Below are 13,094 nucleotides of genomic sequence, written 5' to 3'. Positions count from 1 at the left end.
ACACCAAATATACGAACAGACTAACAGATAAACAAACGGACAAACAATAAACTAACAAACAAAGAAGCAAACTAGCGAACAAGGAAACAATCAAACAAGTAGACAAACAATCAAGTAAACAAGCAAACAAGCGAACAAGCGAACAAGCAATCAGGCAAACAAGCAGACAAGCAAACAAACCAACAAAGTAACAAAAAGACCGACCAAAAGAAAAACTTAGAAAAAAACCAACAAACAAACAAACAAACAAACCAACAAAAAAGAACTAACAAACAAAAACAAATAAACAAATCAATACGTAAATGATAGATGATGAAAGTAATATATTGATATTAAATCAATAAATTTACTATTAATCTCTAAATTATCAATTAATCAATACATTTTTAATAAATCAATAAATGGCTATTATATTAACAAATAAATAATAAATGAAGACATTAAAAATACATCAATAAAATAAAAATTAATCAATAATTTATTTATAAATTATAATCAATAAGTTTAATAGTCAACCAATAAATAATAAAAAATAATAATTAATGTAAAATCAAAATCAATGAATGTATTGTTAATTATCTTTGCCACATACTCAATCTGACATTGGAATGATAGGGCTGGTAAACGTAGTCAACACATGCTTTATGAATAGAGTACTGCAAGCTAGAGACAATTAGTAAGACCAATAAGTGTACATATATGTTGGTTGTGTTGAAAATTATTGCAAGGTAGCCGAGCCGCTTCGTCCAACAAACAGACGCTGTCATGGACAACGCACGTTCTCCTTCACAAATTTTCGTCAAGCGCCAAATTTCTGTTGAAGACAACACTACTAGTAGTAATTTTTTGCAACAACACCACGGCCGCTCAGCCACGCACACCGTAAATTCAAACTGTCAGACTGCTGAACCACTACGTAGAAACATTGTGGAACAAGCAAAATGTAAGCGGAGATGATCTGACCACGCGAAACTAGTACAGGACAGACTTCTCGTTAGCAGCTACTAATCAAAGAGATGTGGAGCCTCATGATGACATCACGTTTGTCTATTGGTCGGTAATGACACCACTTCTCGTCTATTGGTCGGAATGGCGGCATTTGCATTTGCGCTAATCGAGTAGAAATACGGTTGCTCGCTCGGTCAGTCATTCATCGAACGATTACTATAGCCCGGAAACCCGGGACTCGGGTAATCATGCCAACTTGCAAGAATATTATAAGGTAATCTAATGTGTAATGGTCTGTATTAATTAAAAACAGGGGCGTAGCGTGACCCCTAGAAATAAGGGGCTAAACATCACAACACTACGCCCATTTTCATGAACACGCCCACTTTTGTGGACTTCTACTTGAATGATCATGATACAGCAAAATCAGTAGCAGATCCTGACTGTCAAAAGGGTTGTGTACATACTATGTACATCTTTGGTCCTAAACGTATTTATCGTCCACAATTTTCTACGACCACGCCTACAAAATTACGCCTACTGGTAATGAGGCTATAGCCAAGTCTAGCTCATGCCAATCTACCCGGCCCTTAGCTGTTTCAAATTATAAATTTAGTTGCATTTATCAGCTTGAGATGCTTCTTATGTGTCTATCTATTCCATGCTGCAACCAGTGTATCAATTGTCTGCACGTAGTGGCTTTTACATGGCAAGGAAAGTATTTCTATTTCCTTGATTCACTGGGTCATTGATGACAAATTTCTAAATGAGGTTTGCAAATGATTTTTTGACCAGAAGATGCTAGATTTTTTCTGTTACCGGAATGGAGATAAGGCAAAGTGCAATGTGGGTTTGAGTGTAACTATATGGCCAAATTGTACCATAAAAGTTTGACCAAAACATTTACCAACGAAATAAAATTTTGCCTTAGAAACGAAATGTCACCAGACTGACTACTTCATGAGTATAAAATACCAACACAGTCCACCGCAATGGCGATTAACGTGCGTGCACGATTATAAGAAAGACTAAACATACAAAAATCGCAACAACGTGCATTGAATTAATGACTATAGTATACATTTCATCGTCCACTTGACGTCCTAGGAGTATCTCTTTATTGTTCCGGAATCGATCAGTGGCATTAGCTCTTTCAATTTGGACTGACTTCGTTCCCCAGGAACACCAATTTCAGATTCTTCGTAATCGATCTCATCATACTCACCGTCTTCTTCCATTTCAGATCCAACACCCGTTTCACTAGAAGAATGATCGCGGTGAGCCAGATAGTGAATAACAGTAACGATGCGATGACAAATGAGGCAGATGAACTAAACAAGAAAAATGATCCCGTACACAGCTAGGAAAGCGAGGCCAAGAACGTTGGTGTGCAGAACCGACAATTTGGCGTGAAAGCCAAGTATGGTAACGAGACTATCCAAATGATGCTTATCACAGCAAACACAAAACCATCTGGTCACGAAGTTCTTTTAGGTTTTCCTTCATTTCATCCACCTGCACAAACATACAAAGTCAAATCGAAGGTTTTGCAAACAATCAAATGTGCATGAGATTTGTGTCAACTACTGACCATTTCGTACATTTCTGATTCTGGTTCTAAGCAGGTTGTTTTTAGTTTATTCCAAAAGATATTCTCTGCCTATCTCTCTGGGCTGGCAGCCATGCTTCGTTTGTGTAAGTCATCGATGACACTCTTTACTTGGCGTGTTGCCATTTCACGATTAGTTGAATGCTTGACATTTTCCAAGGCCATTTGTAGCTTTTTCAAATGTCCTAACAAATAGTACGTCTAGAAAACAACTATGTACACTACGTTATTAATTATATAAGCAACTATATTGCACGTATTGCATGACGCCAACGTAAAGTGTCTCAAGAAGTAGCAAACCTGGCTTGGTTACGCCGATTTCATTTTTCAAAATATCTTGATTTAGAGAGACCAGATTGACTATGTCACTTCTTCCTTCGTATCCAGCTTCTACAAACTGTTGTTGGTACTGAGATAGACCAAGCGACTTTAACCAATCAGATACGTTATTCTAAACATCGATGAAAACAGAGCTTACTTACTTATTTTTAAAATCAACTTTAGTTGTACGTACGGGAACGCCTAGTGGTACAGATGTGTCAGGTAGCTCGTCAATCGCCCGGATTATTCGCTGAACAAGATCAGCTTTTTGCACTCCCAGTGCAAATTTGATCTCCTTTGCATAGAAATAGACAACAATAAATTTCATTTCTTTGTGGCATTAAGTAGGAAGTCAGAATATTACTGCATGTTGCTTCACATAGGTTTATAAGCTTACCTCTCCCTGAATTTCGATAAAAGATGAGGTGTCGGGATATCCTGCAGTTTCAAACTTTTGAGCGTAGACATCAAGTTATATGTATGGACGTTGAACCAATTATTTTAGTTAACAAGCTATGCATTGCTAATAACATGACCTATTACCATAACACCGATTTTGTTAAGAAATCTTCTGATGGGAATACCCACTACAATTGTTTCCAGTTAACATACAATATCTGCTATTATACAGTGATCACGTGACGTTCAGCTACTATGGTCACGAGCACCTATTTAGACGAATGAATGTACATGTACGGCAAGTAAAAGTCACTGAAACTTTTTGGACACTTACGTCACGTGACCATTGCATAAATTGCTTATTGTATGATTAGGGTGAAATAAGATGACTTTGCCTTAGGCAATAACCTCGCCCCGAGTAGAAAAGTCCTATAGCATCCTAATCATACAATAACGTATACACATGCATGTAATAACGTTTACAATTTAGAACTGATTTACTTGCAGGTGCAGCTTGATTTTCGCTTTCAGCTTGTTGTGCTGACGAAGACGAATCCGAAGGATTTCCGTTACCTTCCGCGTTGTCATTCTCATGTCCATCTTTCGGAGGTTGTGGATTCTGTTGTGAAGACTCGTCCGAGGTCGGTGGATGACATCCAGTGCAACAACCACACACATATCTTAATATATTCATGAAATATCGCAAGGCCGACCAAATATCCTTATTTTTTGGGTCTTGCTTGACTTTTTCTCGAGTTCCCCAAGAACAATCGTTTAAACTGCAGATCAAAAATATAAAAAGAAAGAGATAACCAGCTGAAAGTGAAAGAAGATACCATAGAGAATGGACGAGACAAATGACATCGGTGGTGTGAAGAATTGCTACAAACAAACAAACTAACTAACAGACAAACTTGCTACAATCACATAAACAAACAAATTGACAGACCAGAAAAAAACTGAAAAAATTAACAAACAAACAGACAAAAAAACAAAAACTGACAGACAAACAAACAAAGGAACAAATAAACAACAATCAAACAACTAAACCAAGACAAAACAAAACAAACAAACAACCTTGAAAATGAACAAACTACCAACATATCTGCAAACAAACAAACAAACTGACAGACAAACAAGCAAGCAAATAAACAAATAAGATAACAAATATACAAACAATCTAAAAATGACAAATACAAACAACATTATAGACAGACAAATAAACAAACAAACAGACAGACAAATAGACTAACAATCAAACTAACGAACAAAGAAATATAGAAAGAAAAACACAACAAATAAAAAGACAAACAGACTGACAGATACACAAACGGAAAAATTAACAAATTAGGTAACAAAAAACAAAAAAACAATCAAACAAATATATTAGCAAACTAACAACCAGCAGATAAAACGAAGAAAGCGAATAACAAACAAACAAACCAACAAAAAAAACAGACAAACAGACAAACAAACAAACAAAAAAAACAGACAAACAGACAAACAAACAAACAAAAAAACAAACAAACAAACAAACAGACTTTCAAAATAACAAACAAGCAAACAAACAAACATACAACCAACCAACCAACAAACAAACCAAAAACAAAAAAAAGCAGACAAAGAATCAAGCAGACAAATAAACAAAAGAACAAACAAACAAAAAAACACAAACAAACAAAAACACACAAACAAACAAAAGCACACAAACAAACAAAAACACACAAACAAACAAAAATAAGAGACAGACTAATAAACAAATAACAAAGAAACAAACAAAGAAAGAAGTATACCAACAAAATAACAAAATTTTGATATTTGGAATGGATTATCATGTCGTAGCTCGTGCAGTGTATATTTGTCTCCATCTTTCACGATGTCGTGTGACACCATGTGCGTTGCCATGGTGAATAAGTTTCCCACGTGATCAACGTGTCCGTGAGTGCAAACAACATGTGTCACATCTTGAGGCTGCAACTCGTGCTCTTGCAATTTTTGTATGAGAAATTCTCGATCCCAAGGACTTCCTGTATCACAACAATGTAATATCTTCAGACTGACTTCTGACAAGAGTGATAGTACCGTTATCTCGATACGTACTCGTCTCGTCTTCGTATCCATAACCATCACGCAGAACAGCAATCTCGCAAGTTACACGTCTATAACACAGTCACGTGATCGGGAACACCCGCTTAACAACAGCACGTGATTGGGAAACCCCCTGTGACGCACAATAACACAAAGCTGACGCAATTACTAAATTTAGTACGACAATGAGATGTTTAGAGATGTAGAAAGGGAATTGAAGACTGGATTAGCTTGTGCACTAAACGTGAAGTTGATATCTGGTAATGACTGGCCTTGTGTGTGTGTGTGTGTGTGTGTGTGTGTGTGTGTGTGTGTGTGTGTGTGTGTGTGTGTGTGTGTGTGTGTGTGTGTGTGTGTTTGTGTGTAGCATCATACAGAATGAAACTATTCTATTAACACATAACCATAAATGTAAAAACAAAACAAGAACGCTTGTAGCAGTACAAACAAGAAAGATGTGTTTCTTCTAAAATGTACACATCACTTGCTCACATCAACAATAAACTATATGATCAGCCATACAAACAACAAATTGACAAAGTCAATTATTCTATTGTCCACCATTGTGTGTTCTCAGTCTCTCTTGACGTCTAACCACCTCATCTCTTATTGCCGCAGCACAAATTGGCATGGAAACCTGCTTGCAAGCAGACAAAATGATACCAACAACTTTGCTGGTACCAACAGCATTAGCCTTTCTTCTCAGTATTGCATTCAGTTTGCCTGAAGGTAGAGGAATTGTCGATGTCATTGCTTCGAGTTCAGACAATTCGTATCCCAACTCAAGTCCAACACAACTCCACTGATCACCAGCCAGAGAAACAACAGCATGCATGACGTCTCCTAAATCAAATGAGTATTTTAGGCAATACCGGGTCACTAAAGTTTGAAAGTGATGGACAGGATGTAACTGATGAAGACTCGTTCACAACATAAATATTAAACGTGCATTTCAATGGCTCATAAACAAAACATGCAGATACATGCGTCTACATGTCTCACTCGCTGGCTGTGACGACAACAAAGTCTCATCAAGACCTGCACCCACCTGTAAGGAAACGAAGTGTCGGTTACTATAAACACAATCGTTCCGATCTGTCGTCATCAATAATACATAAATGTTAATTAATTAAGCCATACTGCCACGTGACTCACGTGCACGTATTGTATGTGATTCGAGTGTATGGAAATATACAAAGTGACAGACAAACGTCTAACACGGACACAAATGATTGTTCTATTTCTAAACCCAAATCCACCGGCTCCATCAGTACGAGACGAAACAAGAAAAATGATTAAAAGACAGACGTCATCCTACCGTACGTATGAACAATGTATACGTGTGCTTGTCATACTGTATCGTCTCCTGACATTCTGAGACACGAGATTTCCTCGTCTTTCTGTTCAACTTCACTCTCCAGTTCTCTAATCTATGCAACACAAGCACAACTTGGGAAACAGTCCACTAGAGATGAAAATGTCACATTATTCTCTGTCCATATTGATGTCTCATAACAGACACATGACCCATCATATAGGGATGAGATCTCACTGTAAGAGAAAAAACAACTTAACTTAAATAATGTACACAAATACACACACACACACACACACACACACACACACACACACACACACACACACACACACACACACACACACACACACACAAAGATAACTTAATTACAACAACAAGCAACAACAATTTGTCCGACATGACCAACAGATAAAAATTAACAAATGACAAACAAACAATAATTTACACACGAGTGTGGAAAAAGATAAACATAAAGATATGTAGAGAAGACAACAGTAAAATATATTAACTCATTACCTGATTTGATTGACAAATGGACAGACACGGAGACACACAACACACAATAAACAAGCAAACACATCACCTCAACCCAAATGTTAAGAGGAAAAGAAGTGAGAAGATGAAAAGCAGCATATCACTACAATAGCTCGACAGACAAGATAACAAGCAAATCATTCAACAATATCAATCTAACCTCACACCAAAATCATCACATGAAATCAAAAGAAGAAAAAACAAAAACACAAATTAATTGTTTCTTTCACTTACATCTTATGGCTTCTTCCATCATCTTAACCACATCACTGTGACCACGTAGCTTGGCAACCTCCAGTGGTGATATTCCACTCTTACTATCCCACAATGACATCACGTTAGTAATATTATTGACTGAAGGATAATGAATGCATCACCTCTCATGTTGGGGACTCGCTCCATGTTTCAGGAGAACATCAACATAACACAAATGACCATAAAAGGCAGCCCACCACAGTGGTGTACAACCCTCGTTGTCATTGATATCAACAGGAACAGAACAAGACAAAAGTCTCTCGACTATGGTCACGTGATTATTCATTGCAGCAAGATGGATGGCTGTCCATCCCCCCTGAGTAAAAAAGAAACTGATAAGATAGTGAGAGAGTGTTTATGTTCAAATATATTAAAGCAACAGACACTCCATTCAACACACATAATGAGACATTCAATAAAATGATCAACGTACAAACACAAACAATAGCTAAATGAATGCATTACACTCACAAATATGTTTAATACATGCACAACAGACACCATAATATCAACTGAACCTCTCAATACTCAAACTCACACAACGTTCTTTCTTCATCACATTAATATCTTTGGTCTTCAAAAGTATATCCACGATATCATGAAATCCATACCTTGCTGCCTTCATCAAACATGTCCATCCACCCTGCATACACAAGAATGTATTATTATCATTATTCCTCCATCACACTGTACACACATGCTGCAAAAGAAAAGATAATAGAGAATGAAGACAACCTGATAAGACAATAACTACTGCAAAAATATTCTCCAACAGTCCAAGTTGAATGAAATAAAAACCAACAAGATCATTCATCTCTGCATGCAATGGCTGCTTCAGCCAATCACAAGTCAACACTGCTGCCTCTTGACGAGCAAGAACAAACGAAAACGTTGATTGTTAGATTAGATTGTTACATCTAGTTGATATCTACCATCTTATCAACAACGCATCACACTTTCACACATTCAATCGACTCACAATGCCAGTCCCATTAACATCTGCTGATTTAGTGAGTAGAAACTCAACCATTTCCTTCTGATTATTCTTACACGCTTTTATCAGAAGCGTGTCCTATTTTGATATCAAACGACGTGCAGTTCATTTCAACATTCAATACACACATTATAACTCAAAATACATACCCCACAATAGCATCCATTGATATCAACTCCGACATCCAAAAAACGCGTTACTAACTGAATATCACCTCTCTCCACAACTTCAAACAATAATTTTTCGTTCATTTCTACACAACAAACAAACAATAACATTCCACCATACAAAACAACTCACAAATAAAAAAGAGGCAACTGTTACGCGCGTAGGATAGAATATGCGTCAATCAATGGCGCCAACGAGATCAAACGAAGAGCATCACTTACCCAACAGTGACGACCTGACAGTAAAACCTTATCTACAGTGCTCTACTCACCGCACACACTAACTGACTCTACAACGAAGGGAACAGTCCCCGTAATGTTCCCTATGTTCTGCGCATGTGTAGCTATTAAATGACGTGACGAATTAAGATTGAATGTCGTGCAATATATTCTCTCCAAGCCACAAATGACTTCAACGGTCCTGCACTTAACCAACTACAAAATGCACACTGACCAGTTTACAGCAACCACAAGATAGAGTAGCATATGCATGGATATCAATCTCTTGCTCTCAACTTTATTTGTTAACTAAACCAACACTGTGTTCATTGAGTGTACTATCTTGCAGCAACAACAATGTCTCGTTTGATGAGCGACGAGGCTTGGTCCATTTTCTCATACATTACAGTGTCACCGACCATCCTTGCAATCGTACGAACATCACGACATACCTCGCCTAGTCGCTGGAGGCAACGCACAATGATACCCTCCTGAACGTCTGCTAGATTGCCGATCTCTGAAAATGGCTGGAAAATTTTTTACACACACCACACACACTCACACACACACACACACACGTACCTGTTGAAAGACAAAACAAGAAAGAACTCAACATCATCTACCAATTTCTCCCTTCTCAAGGAGAAACGTGCAACCCAACTCCAACATATTTTGTTCATCCTTTGATCGAGGGATTTTCATACCCAACTGGACCGTTGAAACAGAAAGCAACCGGCTCGAGCACATTGTTCAAAGGATTAATGAATGTTTTGGTTGATAAGGGAACTTCGTGGCGCAATAAGGATCGAGATAGATAAAAGCGCGAATCCCCACAGCTATGATAAATAGATCGCTTACAAACAAACTATAAAAGTGACACATTATAAATAATAACAACGACTCAGCATGTGCGCACTACAAACAGGATAATAACGTGAGGCATGCGCAAAAGTAGATTTGCAGACGTCATTTATTTGGGAAATTCCTTGAATAACAATTTCGTTGATCCTTTTCTTCAAGAAGTAGATCCTTTTTGCAGAAGTATTTTGCCTATTTCTACATAAGAGAAGGATGTGTATGATGATGATGTCGCTAGAGAACTAGGACGTAACGTGTAGATAACCTAGCTTAGTAAGTGGACTGTTGCGGTTTATCTGTACAACGTTGTTGCTCTTTGGGAAATGCAGTGAGTGCTAGTGATGAGAGAAAGAAAGATGACGTCGTACTGTTAAATTTTTTCCCGCTTTTTCTTTAGTTTGTAAGTTGATTTGAGTGTTGGAAGGCTGGAGTTTGTTTGTTTCCTATATTTAAAATTGTTTTTGGACATCGAAATGTCTGCACGTAAAGAAGTCAACAAACAACGTTATGATGCTGTATAGAGAAATGAGGTGGAGACAGTCGCTCGTTTGATAAAAGAGGAGCGGACGTTAATACACGTAGTGGGATATGGGTAGGTGTTTTAATTTCTAATGTGTGTATTGGATGATAAAAATTACTTTCACGTCATTTGATCTCAAAATATAATCGGACTGTTCTGATGCAAGCTTGTTATGATAAATAGAAGGAAATGGTTCAGCTGCTACTAGAGTCTATACATGGAGGTACGTACTTATTTTGTGATATTTCTATTTATAGCAGCAGCTGGACACGATGCTTCTTTGTCTCAAGTCTCTCTTCTTGCCTCCCAATTGTAAGTCTATAACCAACCAATAATTGTGTGTTGTATTTAATATGTGATGATAATATTATAGAAGACAAACTGCCAAACTTGGTCAACGTGGAGGCTTTTTCCGAAGTTTCTCAGACGTTCCAGTCTTTCTTTTGCACGAGGTCAGTCAATTGGCTGCTCAGAGACCATCCGCATTGGGTAAATATTTGGGAGTTACCGAAGTAGACTTCATTACGATGCCAACCACTGACATTTCATCCGAAAAAACTCGGAATATGATCGTCTGCTGGATTAACAAACAAGGTGAAGACGCAACACTGGACTAGTTGTTGCAGGTGGTGCAGTTTACGGACTGTTAGGTGCCCTCAAGTCGAGACTCGCTCAGACAGTGGAGGATGATTTTTGAAGGACGAGTTGATATTAATTGTTTGTAATGTGACATCTCTTGTGTGTATCATGTGAGTTAAAATTGTTTTGGTGTTCTATTATGATTAGACATATAGTTAGTATTGAAACTGTTTTACCTAATTATCATGTATTGCAATACATTATATTTCTTTCTCAGTTAACACATGGCTGAGCACGTGTACTTCTATGCATTCTATATTCGTGATGTTTGCTCACTTTGACTAAACTTCTATTCACGAGACTACAGTATTGCATGTTTTAATAATTAAATAATTAATTAATTAACCATCCCTTGGTTGACAATGAGGCAGTAACAGTAACTTCCATCTCAAACTGTATCAACCCACACTAGACCTCTAAAGTACCTAGTCGCTATTTCAGATTATTTCTACTCGACCATCTAAGTAATCATCAAATTGTCTACAGCAGTCTTACATATACTAGCTACAAACCTGCCAAGCTAGCTGAATCAAAATGGTTGAGTTATATGAAAAAATGCAGGAGAATGCGAAAGCTTAAAATTATTAGACACGCATACAATGACATTAATGTCAATAAATTTTATATATAATTATCAAAATTTAAATATTTGCATTTCCACTCTGTAGTAGAAGAATTAATCTTAAAATTAATTAAAGTAAACTTAAATAAGAAAAGAACAACAACGTATAATGTGCCTAATTTGCGGCAATAACCAATTACTAAACATTTAGTTAATTAATTAACCAAGAACTTGTACGACTGTCTATTATTAAAACATAAATTTGTGATAAATATAAGAACAAGGTATGTGCATATTCTCGAGGCTAGTTGTGATGTTCTAAATTCTATTGTTTTGTGGTCTTTTTCGATCGATTTCCAGCACTACAACTCTTTGTAGTCAAGGAGCTTGGGCCAGCCCCTCCCTTTTTGACTTCCAGACAGTTTTGTCTGACTGACTCCTCCTTCTATATCCGGTCGATTATTTAGTTATGCTATTTTGAGAGAAACTTTCTCGTACGTCTGAGTATAGACAAGGATATCAGGGTAACCCTAGGATAATTGACAGATATAATAAAGAAACACTATGTAGAAATGCAAACCCTTGGCTGTTATGCAGCTTGAATGTAATTAGTTGCGTCATGACAGAATCCTATGACTTGGGTAATAAGTAAATTACAATATTGATTGGTTGACGTGCTACGCGACTGCCTCGCAGGTCGAAGAGCTTGTGGTACGTACGTCACGTGACAGGCTTCTACTACGCTATCGTAGGCATTTAGCACCTCTTGCGTAATAATTTACTAATTTTGTATTATTAATTGATAACAACAAACAAACAGACAAGCAAAAAATACAACAAACAAAGAGCAAATAAGCAAAATAACAAATATTTTAGAAAAACAAACCAATTAAAAACAAACAGAAAGACAGGCATGCAAACAAAAAAACAGACAAACATACAAAAATAATAAAAGGGAACAAACAAGTCGACACAAGTACAATCAAACAAACAACAAAAACGACCAACAAACTAAATAAATACCTTATTAACAAACTCACAACCAACCCAAACAACCAAAAAACAATCAAACAAACATTAAACAAACAAATAAATAAGTAACAAACAAATTCAAACAAACAAAAGAACAAACAAACCTACAAAAAATATAACAAACAAACAAACCGACAGAAACAGACAGACTAACAAAATCAATAACTAACTCGTTTACAAACTTACATCCAACTCAAACAACAAAAAGCAATGAAAAAACAACCAAAAAGCAAACAAACAAATAAATATACTAACAAACAGAAGCCAACAAACATAAAAACAAACAAACCTACAAAAACATGAAAACAAACAAACAAAAAGACTAAAAACCAAATAACTAACTCACTAACAAACTTACAACCAATCCAAACAGCAAAAAACTTTCAAACAAACAAACAAATAAACTAGCAAGCAAAGCAAAAAACAAAGAAAGAAAAAACAAATAAACAAACAACCTTAAAGAAACAATGAAACAAACAAACAAACAGACAAACGAACTAACTAACTAACTAATTACAAACTAACAACTAATATACCAACCAAAGAAACAAACAGACAACAGACAAGCAAATAAACCAACAAACAAACAAATAAACAAATAATTTAAAGAAAAAGGAAAATAACAAACCAA

The 13,094-nt window shown here is 36.5% G+C and overlaps 2 protein-coding genes across 9 annotated transcripts; both read right to left on the bottom strand.

Moving 5' to 3' along the window:
* Window positions 1-1,850: 1,850 nt before the first annotated feature.
* On the bottom strand, window positions 1,851-5,123 carry LOC134198339 (ephrin type-A receptor 2-like). 6 transcript variants are annotated; one of them, XR_009972824.1, is made up of 8 exons: window positions 4,114-5,113; window positions 3,779-4,056; window positions 3,612-3,716; window positions 3,276-3,546; window positions 3,072-3,173; window positions 2,858-3,008; window positions 2,540-2,742; window positions 1,851-2,463 (listed from the first exon to the last, which is right to left on the bottom strand). XR_009972824.1 is itself a non-coding variant. In XM_062667711.1 (7 exons), exons 3-6 carry the CDS (start codon window positions 3,953-3,955, stop codon window positions 2,609-2,611), a joined length of 564 nt encoding a protein of 187 aa, XP_062523695.1. In that variant the 5' UTR covers window positions 3,956-4,056; window positions 4,114-4,159; window positions 5,075-5,123; the 3' UTR covers window positions 1,851-2,463; window positions 2,540-2,608. The 6 variants fall into 6 exon arrangements, 3 of the variants coding, with proteins under 3 accessions (XP_062523695.1, XP_062523697.1, XP_062523696.1); XR_009972823.1 differs by having other exon boundaries at window positions 2,540-2,758; window positions 3,072-3,546; XR_009972822.1 differs by having other exon boundaries at window positions 3,072-3,546.
* A 620-nt stretch (window positions 5,124-5,743) lies between these two features.
* LOC134198480 (ankyrin repeat domain-containing protein 50-like) lies at window positions 5,744-8,956 on the bottom strand. 3 transcript variants are annotated; one of them, XR_009972848.1, is made up of 9 exons: window positions 8,856-8,956; window positions 8,616-8,719; window positions 8,452-8,544; window positions 8,011-8,115; window positions 7,595-7,788; window positions 7,452-7,534; window positions 6,684-6,916; window positions 6,368-6,413; window positions 5,744-6,208 (listed from the first exon to the last, which is right to left on the bottom strand). XR_009972848.1 is itself a non-coding variant. In XM_062667891.1 (7 exons), exons 2-7 carry the CDS (start codon window positions 8,715-8,717, stop codon window positions 6,846-6,848), a joined length of 648 nt encoding a protein of 215 aa, XP_062523875.1. In that variant the 5' UTR covers window positions 8,718-8,719; window positions 8,856-8,956; the 3' UTR covers window positions 6,426-6,845. The 3 variants fall into 3 exon arrangements, 1 of the variants encoding a protein (XP_062523875.1); XR_009972847.1 differs by having other exon boundaries at window positions 6,721-6,916; XM_062667891.1 differs by lacking the exons at window positions 5,744-6,208; window positions 6,368-6,413 and having other exon boundaries at window positions 6,426-6,916.
* Window positions 8,957-13,094: the final 4,138 nt, after the last annotated feature.

This window comes from Corticium candelabrum, chromosome 2 (genome assembly GCF_963422355.1).
Source record: "Corticium candelabrum chromosome 2, ooCorCand1.1, whole genome shotgun sequence".
In the NCBI taxonomy this organism is placed as follows: domain Eukaryota; kingdom Metazoa; phylum Porifera; class Homoscleromorpha; order Homosclerophorida; family Plakinidae; genus Corticium; species Corticium candelabrum.
This window is presented reverse-complemented; position numbering and strand designations above follow the sequence as displayed.

What these genes read in the sequence shown, in the direction of transcription:
- LOC134198480 (XM_062667891.1), bottom strand. Translation starts at nt 8,717, where the DNA reads ATGAACGAAAAATTATTGTTTGAAGTTGTGGAGAGAGGTGATATTCAG. An exon ending in TCAATGGATGCTATTGTGGG is followed by an intron (nt 8,545 to 8,615) that starts GTATGTATTTTG and finishes ATATCAAAATAG; the next exon opens with GACACGCTTCTGATAAAAGC. An exon ending in GCGAGTCCCCAACATGAGAG is followed by an intron (nt 7,535 to 7,594) that starts GTGATGCATTCA and finishes ATTGTGGGATAG; the next exon opens with TAAGAGTGGAATATCACCAC.
- LOC134198339 (XM_062667711.1), bottom strand. Translation starts at nt 3,955, where the DNA reads ATGTGTGTGGTTGTTGCACTGGATGTCATCCACCGACCTCGGACGAGT. An exon ending in AAATCAAGCTGCACCTGCAA is followed by an intron (nt 3,174 to 3,778) that starts GTAAATCAGTTC and finishes TTCTATGCAAAG; the next exon opens with GAGATCAAATTTGCACTGGG. An exon ending in AATCGGCGTAACCAAGCCAG is followed by an intron (nt 2,743 to 2,857) that starts GTTTGCTACTTC and finishes ACTATTTGTTAG; the next exon opens with GACATTTGAAAAAGCTACAA.